The sequence below is a fragment of the Chrysochloris asiatica genome, unplaced genomic scaffold, assembly GCF_000296735.1.
Source record: "Chrysochloris asiatica unplaced genomic scaffold, ChrAsi1.0 scaffold00155, whole genome shotgun sequence".
NCBI lineage: Eukaryota > Metazoa > Chordata > Mammalia > Afrosoricida > Chrysochloridae > Chrysochloris > Chrysochloris asiatica.
In genome coordinates this window covers 751375-770082 of record NW_006408673.1, presented here as the reverse complement: position 1 = coordinate 770082, position 18708 = coordinate 751375, and the positions used below count along the sequence as shown (strand labels likewise).

The window sequence follows — 18708 nt, the reverse complement described above, 5'->3', positions numbered from 1 at the left end:
TTCAATTTTTAAATATGCAGGAATGTGTAAATAATTATTGTTAAGAAATTTTTTTAAAAAGCTCTGCTGCTCTGTTCTTTTGGAAATTTTTCTTTGTGCTAGGTTTGAGAGTGATACTTTTATTTATCTTTGTTCATTACCAAAGTTGGATCCACTAATGGAGGTCTCAAATTTCTCCATGGCTGCTGTTGTTGTTAAGTGCCATCGAGTTGGTTCTGACCCATAGCGACCCTCTACAGGGTTTCTGAGGAGTGGCTGGTAAGCTTGAACCGCTGTCCTTGTGGCTCACACCGACTTTGCAGTCTGATGCATTAGCCCACAGTGCCACACCAGGACTCCTTCAAACTTGGATTTTCCCCTAAGTAAAGTGGTATGATTTTTCTGTTTTTTTTCAATATTAAAAGAATAAATGTAATCATTTTTTAAAGAGAGACATGTTTGTGTGTTCTTAATTAACCAGATTATTGTTTTCTTTCTTACCGTTTAATGAAGACTACTGGATAAAGCCTGGAGTCCATGTGATGATGGAAGTGTCGTGTCAAGACTGTTACTTAAAAATCCAGAATATCAGTGTCTTGGGTTTGGAACATGAAATGGATGTTGTGAAAAGTTTTAACAAGAATAAAGATTCACAATCTTTAGGTAATGAAGCTGAACTCTGTTGTGCCCTGGCTAACCTTCAGACCAGCAGACCAGATTCTGTAGAGCAGATGTGTGTATTGGAGTCTACAGAAATTGCTTTGCTTAATAACATCCCATATCATGAAAGTTTTAAAATGGCAATGAGGAAAGTGTTGTCGTCACTGACTCCAGAGAAACTCTTGCAGGCCATGGACACTCATTGTCCGAGTGAGGAAATGAACCCTGGGAGTGGACAGAACGAGAATTCCCTACAGGATGCCCCTGACCCTTACTATGTGTTAGATGTATCTGAAGGCTTCTCTATTCTGCCTGTAATTGCTGGCACACTTGGGCAGGTGAAACCTTACAGCTCTGTGGAGAAAGACCAGCACCGCATCACTCTAGGCCTTATTTCCGAGGCCAATCACTTTCCTAAGGAAACACTTGAGTTTTGGCTGAGACATGTGGAAGATGAATCTGCTATGTTGCAGAGGCCCAAATCAGACAGGTTGTGGAGCATAATCATCTTGGATGTCATTGAACCATCTGGGCTCATTCAGCAGGAAATCATGGAAAAAGCGGCAATATCCAGGTATGGTACAAAATAAAACTTTGGGTTTATTTGAGTTCAAACTTCATCCTTTTAATTCTTAAGGGCATACTGTAAAACTGAGGATAATTTTTATGTCCCTTAAGCATTGCTGTTCATGTCTAGTGAGCTCATGGCTTTCTCTGTGTATGTATGTTATTACTGATTTTCCCCCCAAGGGATCCCTGTGGTAGATTTGAAGAAGTGGCCCTGTAATAAGGCAAAAGTAGAGAGCTATAAGAACAAATGAGAAGAAATTCAGCATAAGGACAAATCAGATTTCATTTTAAGATTTAGGAAAACAAATCAGATTTCATTATAAGATAAGGACAAATCAGATTTCATTTTAAGATTTATATTTGATGTCATATAAGGATCCCTTCTGCAAGAGAAAGGGGAGGCTTTCTGCTCCCATAAAGATTTACAGCCTTGGAAATCCTGTACAGGGTTGCTATGAGTTGGAATTGACTCCCTGGTATTTAACAACAAGGATCCCTAGCAGCACATGGACTCTACCCTCAAACATTGGCTGTTAACCTCAAGATTGGTAGTTCAAACCCACCATTCACTGTTGAAGAGAGATAAGGCTGTCTGCTCCTGTTTCATGGAGTTATGGGGAGGTGTATTCATTCAAGGGGGTCTTTTGTGAAAGAGAAAGTCCCAATAACTCCGATGGAATTTGGCAGCTTTCTTTTTTAACTCAGCCTGATCTTTTGGGCATAAGAGATCAGAAGTGCTTTCATTTTCAAAATTGTCACTTTTCTTTTGTTTGTTAGCATAAAAAACTCTTAATTTAGATGTTAACAGAGGTGTTTTTTTATTGAGCATATCAAGGGTCTGAGAGAGGGCCTTCGTTCCAGGGCAGGGGTTCAGAGCATCACAGAATAAATTCCACAGGGAAAGGCTCTCTCAGGTCCCTGTTGTTTATAAAACTTTCTCATTTCTATATTTGCCTTTACCCCTGTCTGAATTAACAGTCCTTCACCTATTTCAAAAGCCAATTGTTTAGCCACACTACTTGCTGCTTTTCATTAGTAATAACTTTTTTGACTGTCTGTAAGAGACGAGCTACAAAATCTTCATAAGGCTCATCTGATTTTTTGCTTAACGCCACTTAAGCCAGCCTTACTAGTAGTAGGAGGCAAAGTCTCAGCTTCTTTAAGAGCTACTTGAAATCTAACTTGTAAGGGAGGAGGTTTAGAGGAATTCTTGAGGGGAGGGAGTATGAGCTTGCTCTTTGATCAGACCATAACTAGCGTGTTGAGAGAGCAAAGGACGAGAGGAGGGCAGCTTTTCCTGAACGGAAAAATCCTCCAAATGATATTTTTCAGCCTTTTCCTTCAACAAAGCCTGTTCTGGGTCACTGTTATTTTGAACAGGAAAAGCAGAAGGCTTGCGGGGTAAGAGAGGAGTTGGAGGAGAGAGAGTGTGCATAAAATGAGTAGTTTCATGACGAGGATCTAAAGCGTCACAAAATAAATTCCAGAGGGCGAATGCCTCCACTGGAACATTTTCAGGTCCATTAAGGGAGTAATATTTCCTCATTTCTGCACCAACCTTTTCCCAGGTCTCTGGGTTTACAGCTCCTTCCTCAGAGAACCAGGGACAGCAGGTCTGAATAAAATATAAGAATCTTGCCTAACACATTAGAGCTAACTTTTATGTCTGTCTTTGCAAGCATCTGTTTGATGATTTCAGTAAAAAGTCGTCTGTCTTTGGACTCTTTCTGACCCACGATTTAAAGCGTAACTTCAATAATCAATCTTTTTTAGACTAATTATGGCACATAACATCTCAAAAGTTCTGTAAACTTCTCACCCGTCGCTTACTTGACACTCTCTTGTCAAGGGGTCCGGTACCCAAGGCTGAGGTCCTATCCACACCGAACACTCTTCTTAATTGCTGATATAATGGGATTTTTATGTTAAGTTATTGGTACTTACCCTTTTGTGCCCCACGTTGGGCGCCAGAATGCTGGGGGCGGGGGCAGCCGGGGGCCAGCCCAGCCCCGACACACTTATTAAGGGCGCTCACGAAGAAATGTGTGGAGTCGGCTGAAGAAATAAATCACACGGAGCCGATGATTTGTGCTGAATTCTGATGATGATGATTTTAATTTTTAATCTGTCACTTAATTTTTTCAGCTCCTTTTATACTGTTACAATACACTATGATCTCATAACAATCAATTTCTTTTTTGCATTACACAAACGATCTTGTTAAAATACCTTAACCTTTCTGACATCCTAAAATGTCAGGTTAACCTTAAAACATAATTCTAAATCTTAACTCCTATTTCTACCCTCACCTATTGCTTTTCATAGATTCATTAATCACAACAAGTACCTAAACATTATTTGCTATGGTAACTGACAACACAGTTGTTTCTCATGATTGATTAAACAAGAAAAACAAGAAGCACTTACAGTTTTGTAGTTAAGAAGAAACGGAACAACTTCTTTATACTGAAAACTTCTCTATACAAAATATCTAGTTAAATTTCTGCTTATGATCTATTACTATTCCCTTAGCCCTAAATTGCATTTTTAGCTAATTTTCTAGAAGTCTTGATGTCACTGACTGAAACTACACAGAACATTGAATGTAATTTTAAACTTGGACTGGCAAAAACTTTAGCTGGTTTTTCCTAGTGGTGAAACCTATTGTTAGTGTGAAAAGCATTCTTTAGGACTACATATGATTGAATATGGTGTGAAGGTGCCTAAAAACAAGTTTCAAATCTCTAATATAATTCTTACTAAGATTCTACTGAAAACTTTTATTATAAAATCAAGAAAATTAAAAATAAGCTGATTAAAACAAAGAGACAGAAACTGCAGTGTCGCTGCATGAGATTTCTTCTGGGGCCTTGCCTTCCAAGGGGAGATCCATTGTGGCCCTGCTTAACAATGAGCCCTTCATGTTTAGGGTCCTCAGCATGGCCTGTGCCAGTCTTCCATTTCATTGACCCTCTACTTTTCCAAGCATGATGTCCTTTTCCAGGGAATGGTACCTCCTAACAACATGTCAAAAGCACGTGAGAGATGGAGTCTCACCATCCTCGCTTCTAAGGAACATTCTGGCTATACTTCTGCCAAGAAAGACTTGTTTATCTTCTGTCAGTCCATGGTACTTTCTGTATTTTTCAATATCATAATTCAAGTGCATTGATTCTTATATGATCTTCCTTATTCATTGTTCAGCTTCCATAGGCATAAAAGGCGATTGAAAATACAACCTTCAAAGATGTCAGTTTGAAGACTAAGGTGTGCTTGTGTGAAGTGCATCGTAGTCCACAAACTGACATTTTTAATCTTAAACACTGTAAAGAGCTCTTTTGTAGCAGATTTGGCTAACGCAGGAAATTGTTTGATTTGGCTGTTGCTTCCATGAGTGTTGGTTGTGGATCCGAGTGAAATGAAATTTTTGATAACTTCAATTTTATCTCCGTTTATCATGATATGTATTGGCCCAGTTGTGAGGACTTTTTTGCATTGAGTTACAGTCCATACTGAAGGCTTTGATTTTCATCAGTAAGTATTTCATGTCCTCTTTATTTCCAGCAAGCAATGTCATCTGCGTATCACAGGTTGTTAATGACTCTTCCTCCAATCCTGATGTCACGTTCTGCTTCACGTAATCCTGCTTTTGGGTTAATTTGCTCAGCATACAGATTGAATATGTAGGATGAAAGAATATAGCTCCAGTGTACACCTTTACAGATTTCGAACCATTCAGTATCCCCTTACTGTGTTTGAAGAACTGCATTTTGGTCTGTGTACTGGTTGCTCATGAATACAAGTATTCTGGAATTTCCATTCTTCATAGTGTTATCTATAGTTTCTTATGACCCACACAATCAAATACTTTTGCATAGGTCAACATCATTCTTGTATTCTGTGCTTTCAGGCAGGATCCACCTGATGTCAACAATGGTATCCCTAGTTCCATGTCCTCTTTTGAATCCAGCTTGCAGTTCTGGAAGCTTCCTGTGGATATACTGCTGCCACTGTTTAATTACCTTCAGCAAAATTTATTTTCATGTAATAGTGATATTGTTTGATGGCTTCTGCATTTCATTAGGTCACCTTTCTTTGAAATGGGCTCAATTATGGATCTTTACCAATCTATTTATAGGTAGATATTTTCCAAATCTCTTGGCATAGACAAATGAGTGCCTCTAGCGCTGCATCAGTTTGTTGAAAGATTTCAATTTGTATTCCTTCAGTTCCTGGAGCCTTACTTTTTGCTGATGCCTTCAGTGCAGCCTGGACTTTGTTCTTCAGTACCATAGGTTCTTGATCATATGGTACTTCTTGAAGTAACTGAACATCAGTTACTGCTTTTTGGTACAGTGACTCTGTATATTCCTTCCATCTTCCTCTGATGCTTTCTTCATTCAATATTTTGCTCATAGAAACCTTAAGTATTGCAAGTTAAAACTTGAAATTTTTTCCTCAGTTCTTTTAGCTAGAGAAATACTGAGTGTGGCTTGCCCTTTTGTCTTCTAACTACAGTTCTTTGCACATAGCATTTTAGTACTTGACTTTGTCATTTTGAGCTGCCCTTTGACAATTTCTGTTCATTTCTTTAATTATTTCTGATTGTCTCTTTAACTTCTCTATGTTCAAGAGCAAGTTTCAGAGTCTTTTCTGACATCCACGTTGGTCTTTTCTTTCATGTTTAATGACTTTTTTTCCCCTTAATTTTCACATTCTTGGTGTCATCCCACAACTTTTCTGTTCTTTGGCCATTGATATTTGATGCATCAAATCTGTTCTTGAGATGATCTCTGAATTGAGGTGGGATATACTCAAGGTTGTATTTTGGCTCTCATGGACTTGTTTTAATTTTAGAGCAACTGATGTTCTGTTGTGGCGCTGGCCTTATTTTGGCTTAATGATATTGAACTTCGCTGCCCTCTCCTCCCACAGATGTTGTCAGTTTGATTCATGTATATTCCATCTGGTGAGATCCACATGTATAGTTGCCTTTCATGTTGAAAAAAGTATTGGCAATGAATTAAGTATTTGGTCTTGCAGAATTCTATCATGTGCTCTCCAGCAGTGTTTCTATCATCAAGACCATATTTTCTAACTATAAATCCTTCCTCTTTGTTTCCAACGTTGCGCATTCCAATCAATAGTAATTATTAATGCATATAGATTGCATGTTTGATCAGTTTCAGACTGAGGAAGTTTGTGGAATTCATTTTCATCATCACTGGCTGTAGTGGTTGGTGAATATATTTGAATAACTGGTCTTTCTTGTAGTATGGATATTATCCTATCACAGACAGCCTTGTGCTTCAATATAGATCTTGAAATCTGTTTGACAGTGAATGCTGTGGCTTTCCTCTTTCAGTTTTTTGTTCCTGGCATAGTAAACCATATTATTATGATTCCAAATGGTCAGTACCAGTCCATTTCAGCTAACTAGTACCTAAGATATCATCTTTATACATTCCAGTTTCACTTTTGATGGCTTCCAATTTTCCTAGATTTAAGATGGTCCTTGGAAGCCCTATACAAGGGTCTCTGTGAGTTGAAACTGACTTCGATGGTACTTAACAACATACTTCAAACATTCTGCAGTCCGATTATTAATGGATGTTTACAGCTCTTCGTTCTCATTTTGAGTTGTACCGCATCAGCAAATGAAGGTTCCATAACCTTTACTCCATCCATAACATTAAGGTTAACTCTACTTTGAGGCAGCTTTTCTCCAGTTCTGTTTTGAGTGCCAGGAGTCCTGGTGGCATTGCGGGTTAATGTGCTGGACTGCAAGATCAGTTTGAGCCACAGTGAAAGCTCACCAGCTGCTCCTCAGAAACCCTATACAGGGCCACTATGAGTCAGAACTGACTTGACAGCACTTAACAACATCAATTTTGAGTGCCTTCCAACCTTAGGGTCTCATCGTCTGAGATTCTTTCAGAAATCTATGTCCCATTGCTATTCATAATGTTTTCAGTGGCTAATCCTTTACAACTGGTTTACCTTTCCTTCATAGTCTTGTCTTAGTTGGAATCTCTGTTGACACCTGTCCACCATGGGTATCCCACTATGTTGTTGGCAGTGCCAATCTGTAGTGAACCCCACCCCCCTTGTACGGTTTCTGAGGAGCAACTGGTGTGTTTGAACCACTGACCTTGCAGTTGGCAGTTCAGTGCTTATCCTACAGTGCTATACCAGGACTCCAGGTGTCCTACTATTGGTTAAGTTAATTTTGATCCCATAGTTTAAGTTGTAACCAGCACGTTTCTTCACAATTAGTTTTTTTTCTTTATATTCAGTCATTTATGGGATGATACTGTGAGACTGGAGTCCTGGTGTGGCGCTGTGGGTTAATGTGCTGGACTGCAAAGTCAGTTGAACCGCTGGTTCAAGTTCACCAGCCACTCCTCAGAAACCCTGTACACGGTTGCTGTGGGTTGGAACCCACTCGATGGCATATAACGACAACAATAACAACTTTGAGAGTATGTAAATATCCTTTTCCTGATCATTCTTTCATTCACTAGTTTTAGCATTCATTGATGACTCTTGCCTGAACCTAATGACGTATCTATCCAGCAGTATGGTCATTTTTCTCAACAGTCACTTTAATTTATTGGGAAATTCTTTGTTGTGGTTTACTGTCCTGCCAATAACTTAAAGGTAATTAGACTATTTGTATGCAGTCTATAGCTAATTCATTATGACCCTTACTTATTAGTATTTATAGGGGATCAAACTCAAACATTTTACTTTCTCTAGGTGTTTGCTACAATCTGGAGGCAAGATCTTTCCTCAGTATGTCGTGATGTTGGGGTTCCTTGTAGAATCAGAGATACTGGTAGAAGAGAGTGCTGTTCAAGGAACAGAACGTACTCTTGGAGTAAATATAGCACCTTTCATTAACCAGTTTCAGGTAAGTGTACCTTCTGTCTCTGTAGTTCTGTCTGGTCACTGTGTAGTTTATGTGGATGTGAATGATAATCAGTTTCCTAGAGCAAAGGAAGTTACAGTTAAAATCAACCTAAACATTAGAATAGGCAAGGGATTCTATCATTTTTTAGGTTGTGGAGTATTAGAAAGAAGACGCTTTTGTTGTCTAGGTCTAGTAAATGGAAAGATGTTTACCATTTACTCTTAAGGGGAAAATAGGAAGATCAGTTTGTATAATAGGGCTGGGACTGGGGTGCAGCGGGGGCTAGATCTTTGATAGTCAGTAGCGTGTACACTTGATCCTTGAACAACACAGATTTGAACTGTACAGGTCCACTTATATGTGGATTTATCGTAAAACACTATGCGACACCAATTAGCTTTGTGTGACTAGTTCATCACTCTGTGTGAGCAGTTTGTTGCTCCAGTAAGTGTCACTGTATGGTGATCTCTTGCAGTTCTCGTGCATTTTTCATCGTGGTTAGTGCAATGCCGTAAACCTTGAATAAAACCAGGGATCCACTTGTGACGTTGGAAGTGCTCTCAAGCAGAAAAAAGTTATGGCATTACTAGAAAAAAGTTGAATTGCTTGATATGTACCATATATTGAGGTCTGTAGCTGCAGTTTCTGGCATTTCAAGAGAAGTGGATCCAGAAGTAAAGGCCATTGAAAAAACAAGAAAAGGAAATAAAGGGAATTTGTGAAGCTGTCACTGCAACTGTGCCAACAGGGACCAAAACCTTGTATTTTGTCTCATATTGAGAATAAGCTTATATGTGGGTACAGTAATAATACATGTAACACACAATTTATGTGTGAATTGGCTGTCTATGTTATCACTAAGGTCAGCAGTAGGTTAGCAGTAGTTAAAACGTTTTTGGGGAAGTCAAAAGCTATATGTGGATTTTTGACTGCAAGAGGAATCAGTGCCCTTGGCATTGGTTCAAGGGTCAACTGTGTTGTTAAGTGCCGTCAAGTTGGTTCCTACCCATAGTGACCCTTGTATAGGGTTTTCAAGGAGCAGCTGGTGAGCTTGAACCACCAACCTTGCGGTTCAAACGGCTTTGCAGTTTGGCACATTAACCCACAGCGCCACACCAGAACTCCCAAAACTGTAAGACTGGATGAAATCATTTTTAATGTATGTAGAAAGGCTGAGAGCACTGAGCTCTAGAGAACTCAAAGGTTGGGAAGAGAGAAGAAATTAGCAAAAACTGTAGTAACCTATAGGCCAGGCTGAGAAATCAGAATAGTGGGGATAGATTATGAGGGATGGGTAGGGTAGAGTTGTGTGGGGATTAGAGCACAGACTAGGAGAGGTGGCTTCTTGGTGGCTGAATATATAGGCATAAAGAGCATAATGAGGAGTTGTGAAGATGGTATTGGGGTCACTGTGATTTTTTTATGGATAGGGAAGGTTGGATTCCTTCAGGGATGCCCAGGGAGGGGTATCTGTCCTGTTTCATCATGAAAGTTGATTTGTTAATATTTTACAGAGGAAAGAGGACTTGATGGAATACTTAATAGCAGTGGTTTTCAACTTTTGGATTAAATATTGGAAATATTTAGGGAGTTTTAGAAGTGCAGATACTTGGATCCCAATTCCAGATTGGTCAGGGGTGTGACCTGAGAATTGGGCTTTTTAAAAGCTCACCAGATGATTTTATTAAATACCCAAGATTGTGAGAACCATTTTTGTTACGTGCCATTGAGTCAGTTTTGACCCATAGCGACCCTGTATAGAGTTTCCAAGGAGCAGCTGGTGAGCTTTAACTGCCAACCTTGCAGTTCAAATGGCTTTGCAGTCTGATGCATTAACCCGTAGCATCACACCAGGACTCCATTAGCCCCATAAAAATAAGCTTTTTCCGATTGAAATTCACAGCAATGTTGCTTGACTGAATTTAACATCTCTCAAAAAATTAAGCAGTTAATGTGTTTTTTGCTTAGTTGGCTCTATGTTCTCCTCTTTGAAAACCCCATAGATTGCTATGGGTCAGAACCAACTCGACGGCTCTTTAACAATTTGGCTTAAAATTGAACATGCTCTCTCGTTCAAGTGAAGTTGCTTCTAGGTAATTAGAATCAGCAAATTACTAAAACCTGCCTAAACCTTGGTGTTCATTCTTCCTATAACTTTGTAATAATGAAACCCCTTAGGCTTTAAGGTTGATGTGGGAATTAAATGATTGGTAACTGCAAGGTGCTCTGGTGGCGTAGTGGTTACGAATCGGGCTGTGAACCACAAGGTCAGCAGTTTGAAATTACCAGCGGTTCCGCGGGAGAATGATGAGGCGTTCTGCTCCCGTAAAGATTTACAGCCCTGGAAACCCTGTGCAGGGTCGCTATGAGTCAGAACCGACTCCACGGCACTTAAGAACTGCAAGGTCAGTAGTTCAAACCCATCAGCTCTATACAGGGTTGTTATGAGAAACGACTCAACAGCTTACAATAGATAAAAAGTCCCGTATAATACTGAGCCAAATACAAGCAAGCACTTTTTAAAGTGCTTGAGTACACTTTGAAGTGAGTAAAAATGAAAAGAATTTGACTTTTTCTAGGTACCTATACATGCATTTTTGGACCTGTCTTCATTGCCCTGTATTCCTTTAAGCAAGCCTGTGGAACTTTTAAGACTAGATTTGATGACCCCATATTTGAATACCTCCAGCAGAGAAGTAAAGGTAAGGACAACATGCAAAATAATTGTTCTTATTATTTTAACACTTTATGTAAATGTTTCAGCCACTTTCAACATATGAAATTTATCCATTTCTTAGACAAAATACAGATATAAGTTTGTATAAAAGTAAAGAAAATAGGTTGGTGTTTACAAATTTGAATCAGGTGATTGACTTTCTAAAATTTTGTATTCAAAATTGACAGAGAAAAATGATTTCTTTATCCAAGTCTACTCTGATAGCGTTGTTTAAATTTACCCTGATAGCATTGTTTAAAGTTTTCATTAATTTCTTCATTTTCACAGGTACACATTTGTAAATCTGGACGAGTGACTGCCATTCCATTTTGGTATCATATGTATCTTGATGAAGAGATTAGGTTGGATACATCAAGTGAAGCTTCCCACTGGAAACAAGCTGCGGTGGTTTTAGACAATCCCATCCAGGTGGAGATGGGAGAGGAACTTGTATTAAATGTTCAGCACCACAGAAGTAATGTCAGCATCACAGTAAAGCAATGAACAGCAGTTCAGCATAAAACTGTTTAGGTATGCAGCAAGTGGAAACTCTCAGGTTTGAATTAATCATAAAATGAGGTAATAAAAAAATAACTCGTTAATAGTTGAGGATTAAAAAAACGTGACGTTAACACTTCATTGTAATAAAAATATTGCTACAAGGTTACTTTTTGGAAAGTACTGTCATTTGTTTTTCTAATGAGGAAATTTTAAATTCATTTTTATTGCTTGATTCTATTATATATTAAATTCTGCTGAACTAAAGATAGGGATTTTTATAGTCTCACCCTTATTGTCAAGTATTGATAAAAAAAGCTAAACTTTATTTTAGGCATTTTAGCCTGTTTTCTTAAATCCCAATTTGTAGCTGGAGAACATCCAAATGTAGGCTTCCACTGACCCCAAGAGATATGGCTACTTGTAAATGCCAAGCTTGTTCCCTTAAATAACTCAGATACCTTCTTGGGTTTTGTTAGGGGCATGCAAAATGGAAAAGAGAAATTTAAGTGGTAATAATAGACAGTTACAGGAGTTAGGGGAAAAAATCATCAGGAAAAGCAGCATTTTTCTGGTCTATTTTAAGCAAGGAAATTAGAAAGTTGATGACATTTTTTTTTTCTTTCATCTTTTATTTGATGTACTGTAAGAAATATATATGTCCAGTTTTTACAGTTTTGAAATCAGATTAATAAGGAAGATGCTTGTAACATTCATAAATATACCTTCTTAACATAACTAACCTCCAGTTTTGATAGAAATGTTTAGTTTATAATAGACAGAATAAAGACTTTGTCCTTAATTATTGTGAACCAGTAGAAATGTGTGTGTGTACACATATACATGAATATATAAAGAAGGGGCTTTTGAGAAGCAATACTTACCCTTGCTTCCCTTGTTATATGTGACATAACTTTTCTGGTACTTTCAGTATTTTCATTATTAAACTAAACATCATCCATTGACTAGCTAACAGAAAAACACCATCCTAAGTAATTTTCTTATTCTTCCAAATAACATCTATATGTTTTCTGGCTGTGGTTTAATAATTATAAAGAACTAAGAACAAGAATACTGAGCCAAAATCTATGTTTGTTGCCATCTTTAATAGCACCAAGTAAAAACGGACTACATTTCTATCACAAGTTTCTTATTTATTCTTTTGGTCATCTATCCAGTTTATTCTTTTCATCTCAAAGCTATGGATACCTCTATTCACCTACTAACTGTATTGCATATATGACCTTTAGATACTTAGGTGTTGTAAGATTAGCTTCTAGATATTTCTCCTACTAGGAATATAAGATAAGGTAAATTACCCATAGCTACTACTCCTCACTTATCGATGTAGTCATGTGAAAATGAGGATGACCACATCATTACCTAACTCCCAAAATCATTGAGCACAGTGGCAGCAGCCATTTGCTCAATTGTAGCAATGCTTGTGAGGTTGGTGCAAGACTGTGCAATATTTCGTTCTGTTGTGCATAGGGTTGCATGAGTTGATAGCGGCTTGATGGTACCTAACAATAACAAAATCATCGAGAATCAGTCCAGTCAAGTTGAGACATAACCTTAACCATTACAGCCAGTATTTACTCTCTCCTCTCACTTTACCATTCATTACTTAGCAGATATACATCATTAATTCACGAAAGAGTTGGATAGATTTTTTTACTGCTGTCATAAAGCCAGATAAGATGATAGTGGATAAGTGAGGAGTAGGTGCAGTTATATAACTTTTAAGCTCCCTCTCATTTTGATTAAAACATTAAGGGCTTATGTTTTGAAGAATGAGAGACAAAAAGTTGCAGAAAATAAATGATAAATTCTTATTTATTTATTGAAAGACATCCAGTTGAGAAATAGAGAAATAATTATTAGCTTATATGGCACATGATTAGGTTCCACTACTTCATGTTTCTGAATTACGCTTTCTGCTAAATCCAAAGCATTATGTTCATGCAGCAATGGTAGAAAGCATTTTTTAAAAAAAATGCCCATCCTCTTGATGAAGCAATGTAATATCAGGAACATTTAGTTGGAGTCATTTTCTACTATATGAGTATGTAATATTCTAGTGTTAAAAAATCAAGTCGAATTCTAGGGAATTTAGACTTACATATAAAACATAATTATATAAGTTCAATTGTTGTACTTGGCCTTCACCGATCTTCATGTTGGAACTGTCCATCATGTATGACTTGTCCCAAGCACAAAATCCTGAGCAATGGGATACCAGGTAATGAAATAGCATGGTAATAGCGCAGTTTGCTGCATCTACTGTTCATGAGGCCACAGATTTATCTGAAGGTGCTTTTTCTTCTGTCAAGTCATTAAACAGTTCATCAGGTCTCTTAGATGCAGTTGGTGTAGTCTGGGGGGTCACTGTGTGTCCAAACCCTTGGTAGTGACCCATGGGTGAAGATGGCATAGAAGAGGCAACAGAAATTGCATCTTGTGATGACGACGATAATAAACTTGTATGTTCATTTTGATCTTGATCCTCAGGAAAAAATTTTTTCCTAGGATGTCCCATGACTGTCCTTCCTTTAAAGAAATACAGTTTCCATGTTAGCCACAAGTTATTTTACCATGAAAAACTGTTCTAAAAAGGGACTCCTGTAGGACCAGCACTGGACTGTGAATCTCAAGGTGGGCAGTTCAAACCCACCAGCTGCTCCTTGGAAGTAGAGTTGTTGTAAGTCGGAACTGACTCTACTGCACTTAAACAACAACAACATTCTGAAAATAGTATGGTGGCACTAAAGGATAAGCACTGGATTACGAACCACAAAGTCTGGTTCGAGCCTAGCAGCTGCTTTGTGAGAAAAAGATAAGACGTTTTAAAACCTTTGTGGGAGAAAGATGAGACCCTTCAGAAACCCTGTACAGGGTTGCTATGAGTCAGAACCAATTCCAGGGTACATGACAATATTCTAAAAACAAACTAGTCACCCACCACCTCCAATGGGAAGAACCTCTAGGATGGTGCAGTCTCACAGTCCTTTCATCTCTTAAATAGTTAAAGTACACTACTGAAGTCCTGGTGTGGTATTGTAGGATAAGCACTGGACTGCTAGCCTCAAAGCTGGAGGTTCAAACCCACCAGCTACTTGTTGGAAACCCCATACAGGGTTGCTATGAGTCAAGACCGACGTGATGGCACTTGACAACAAAATGTCTTATTCAGAGAAATTACCTGAGAAATTACCTATCTGGATGAATTAAATGGTCGGTACTTACCAACGTGTCTTACTTGTTCAGAAATATCATCTCTAATATCTGAAACATCCCACATAGCAAGAAAAGAATCAAAGCACGAGCCTTCTTCTGCTTCTTGGACATACGGTTTATATGAGAAAGTGTAGTGATGAGCAATAGCAGCAAGAAACATCTCAATACAGATAATAAAGTCCTACAACAACAAACACATTTAACCATCTTTGTTTAAATCTGGTTTCCAAGTATAGGAGAAGCTCTCAATTTTCAAAAAGAACTCAACAACTTTAAAAAAAAATTATATTCACTTTCTGAAAATGTTTCATAAGTAATGATCTTTGATGTCTTATAAAAAAGAATACTTACATCTATATACTTCATCAATAACGTATTTCTTAGCAAAGCACAACCAATGCATCCTTAACCCACTGCCCAAAGACTAAAAGGAAAAATGTAGAAATCGAAATGGCCTTAGGAATAACAGAATCCTGGTTCTACTTCTGGCTCTCCTGTAAGTTACAGGGAACTTCTCTAGGTCTCCCGTGAGTGAGGGTATTGGAAGCTGCCTGGCCTAAATGTTGTCAGGTTTGGTAGACAGATTATGGGAAATAGTTGAACAAACAGTAAAGTTCTATAGAGTTAGTTATAGCACACTTCTTACCTGGAGTCCTGTAGCCACAGCTTCTACAGTTTGCCATTCCCATGTATGTTTTTCAGAAATAACGCCAACTTTTACCAACAAAGCAATAACTACTGCTTGCCTATATGTTAGGAAAAGGTAAACGCCAAATCTATATCAAGCATAAAATGAGCAGTTGTTTTAAAAATACATCATTTAAAACAGCTAAACCCCAATGCAACCTGTGGACCACCACCAACCACTGCTACCTGCCTTTACAACATTTAGAAACGGGGCACTTTCTTTATACTATGGGAAGACACAGAAACCAGGTGTGGTGGTGGAGGCTACTACACTAGACCCCAAGGTCGTTCTGGACCACAAGATTGGCAGCTCAAACTCACTAGCCATTCCTTGGAAACTACAGGGTCACCATAAATCGTTAACTGACTCCTCCACAGCACTTAACAACAATACAACAGCAACTACAGTTTCATCAGATGAATTCCGATTAGCCCAAGAATCCTTTTTTGTTTTAAAAGTATGCACAAGTAATTAAAAGTATTCTTACACATAGCCAATGCATACATTTAAAATATGTTTACACATGTAACATGATTCAGTCTTGTTTGAAGTACTGAATCTAGAGACAAAGAAGGGGTCTAACTAATAAGGAGTCATGCTAACATGTTTCAAGCAAATCTAGGGTTACGAGTCCAGGTTCATAGTTATATATATAAGAAAATTCACTTCAATGTTGCTTGTAATGGTGAAAATTTTAGGAATAACTTAAATGTCAATAGGACATTGATTACAGAGTTATATCCACACATGAGAATACTACGCAAATAACGCCCTCTTCCCCAAATTAGTAATTCTCTTTATTGTTGATGAACTAAACCACAATTTACTGAACATACTGCTAAGTTATACAAGCTTTTATAGTACGAAACCATTTTTGTGGAGTTTTATATACGACATTTGCACCGGAAATGCAAATCATTCTTTCTGGTAGTGTGATTTCTGGCATTTTCTTTTTGTTTTTTGTATTACTGCTTCTTAATAAACATGGTATATTTATTTCAGTGCCCCAGTCTCCTTGTTAGTTTTGCTTTCTGCTTAAAAACATTTTTATTGTAAACAGAACTTAAAGGAGCTAAAGGGATAAACTTGTAAAGGCCTTTTGATATTTTGGAGTCTCTGGGTGACAACAGTGAGTTCTGCTGTTAACAGAAAGGTTGATGGTTTGAATCTCCCCAGCGGTGCCTCAGGAAGGAAGACCTGGAGATCTACGTTAGAAAACTCAGCCATTGAAAACCCTATGGAGAACCACAGTTCTTCTCTGATGTATAAAGGGGTGCCACAAATTGGAATCCATCAATGAACAGTTACTGGTCTTTTTAGGAAGACTAATTAAAAAAGTCCTCCCTAATAAACAGTTTTACTGCCCTTAGAAAATGAGAATATTTAAGAGAAAGCAACACTTACCAAAAAGAAACAAAAACCACCAGCTTTACACACAGAAATTTTCCAACAGGTTGGATTGGACTGAGTTCTTCCTTTAGTACTTTATAAAATAGCAGGAGGCAATACATGGCAAACTAGAAACAAGTAACGGTTAAAGTTCTTCAATAGCATTACATATGGTAACAGAAATACACAGTGATGTTCAGGCAATTCCAGGATTCATTACACTATTTTTTAGATTAGCACACAAATAATTAGCTTACTATTTATATGCTACTTATATACTATTTGTAATTTAGTCCTGGTGTGGCACTGTAGGATAAGCACTCAGCTGCTAACTCCAAGACTGTTTGGTTCAAATCCATGAGCCACTCCTTAGAAACCCCATACAGATCAATTTGATGGCACTTAACATTGATAAATTACATGACAGTTCTAAACAGCGATGCTTTGTAACATACTAATGCTGTTGAGTCAGTTCTGACTCATAGCAACCCTGTATAGGGTTTCTGAGGTGCAGCTGGTGGGTATGCATCACCAATACTGCGGTTAACACTCCAGGGCTTTCCCTATAGCACCACACCAGGACTCCAGAACATACTAATGTATAGATAGGGTTTCTGAGGTGCAGCTGGTGAGCTTGAACCACCGACCTTCCTCCTTATAAATGTGTTCACCTAAAACAGCCAAAGAAAACAATGACTGATTTAATGAGTCTTATATAACATTGCTAAGGAAACACAAAATAAGTATAATTTCAATAAACTTGTGATCATGAAATCTGAGAGAATCAAATACTTTTGAGCGCCACATCAGGGCAACAGTCTACCTGAATTTACTTTTTAAAATAAATGCTTAAGACATTAGTTCTAGAAATCACTTGTAAAAAATAGTGTACTGTTGACTAGGGCTCCTAGGATAAGCACTGGGCTGCGAACCACAAGTCACAGTTCAAATCCACCAGGTACTCGGAATTCTGACACAGGGTCGCTATGGGTTGGAACAGACTCGATGGCACTTAACAAATCATTAACTAAATAATTTGGCTGGCTGCTGCTTCTAACAAACTACTTTGTGGTTTTTTATGTTTTATAAAGAGTAGTTTTAATAAGTGCATGATATTTTGGCAGGTGAAAGGACCACAATGTATTTAACCAGACTCCATCAGGAGCTTTAAGAATATTTTCAGCTTTTTTGCTATTATAAAAAACAGACTTTATCTACAAAGATATCCAAATCAAAAATACTTATCATTTCTTTATACACATTTCAATAGAAGGAATTACTAGTTTTAAAAAATACTAATGTGTGGAAACTTTATAAATAATATTCTAATACAAAGCATGCAAGTCATATTTCAACTATTGTTTTGTTGAAAGCTTTAACCAAAATTTTAAAAGAAAATACACATCTTTAAATTGGTAAGATCAGATACCTTTTTAAGGGAATTTCAGTTTGTAAAATATATATTTTTTGAATTTACACTTTTACTTTTTCTTAAATTCTAAATAACAGCAGAGAGTTTTATTACATTTTGAGTCCAACATTGTAATGTCTTGTTGTAATTAGATGTTTTCTTGCACTGAATACGCCTAGATGTGCATTTAAAAAAAAAAATGATATACCCATACAACTGCAGAGAGTACCGGAAACAAACAGGAATGACCAACAGGTCAAGGTCTAAGTCACCATGACAAATGGGAATACACCCACAAATAGAGACAGATTTGACAGAGAATACTTTTATATTTGTGCATGTATATAAGTACTGGAAATATACCCATGAATAGAGTAAAGCATTAAAGGGGCAAAGTTGAGAAAACTTTTTTGCCATAACCATACATCTTAAAAGAATGAGTTGCCTGTGGGCTCAGGACGATAGTCTCGGGGTACACTAAGGTCAACTTGCATACAGTCCAGAAAGACATCCTACTTTGGTGAGTATCAATGGGTTTTAAAAGCTTGTGAGTGATCATTTAAGATGCAACTTATGTTTTCTCCCTATCTGGAGCACAGACTGAAGAAAACCAAAGACGCAAGGAAACAATCAGTCCAAATGACTAA

General features: G+C 37.7%; 2 protein-coding genes across 2 annotated transcripts in view; one reads left to right on the top strand and one right to left on the bottom strand.

Moving 5' to 3' along the window:
- PRMT9 (protein arginine methyltransferase 9) overlaps positions 1 to 11493 on the top strand; it is a 35698-nt gene extending 24205 nt beyond the window's left edge. The window contains exons 9-12 of the mRNA XM_006870867.1: positions 493 to 1213; positions 7969 to 8122; positions 10702 to 10824; positions 11127 to 11493. Of these exons, the coding sequence (XP_006870929.1) occupies positions 493 to 1213; positions 7969 to 8122; positions 10702 to 10824; positions 11127 to 11342 (1214 nt within the window). The 3' untranslated portion in view covers positions 11343 to 11493. The remainder of the gene's footprint in view (positions 1 to 492; positions 1214 to 7968; positions 8123 to 10701; positions 10825 to 11126) is intronic.
- Positions 11494 to 13325: 1832 nt separating this feature from the next.
- TMEM184C (transmembrane protein 184C) overlaps positions 13326 to 18708 on the bottom strand; it is a 28514-nt gene continuing 23131 nt past the window's right edge. Inside the window, exons 7-10 of the mRNA XM_006870866.1 lie at positions 16666 to 16778; positions 15220 to 15319; positions 14583 to 14754; positions 13326 to 13886 (exon numbers count right to left, since the gene is read on the bottom strand). Of these exons, the coding sequence (XP_006870928.1) occupies positions 13624 to 13886; positions 14583 to 14754; positions 15220 to 15319; positions 16666 to 16778 (648 nt within the window). The 3' untranslated portion in view covers positions 13326 to 13623. The remainder of the gene's footprint in view (positions 13887 to 14582; positions 14755 to 15219; positions 15320 to 16665; positions 16779 to 18708) is intronic.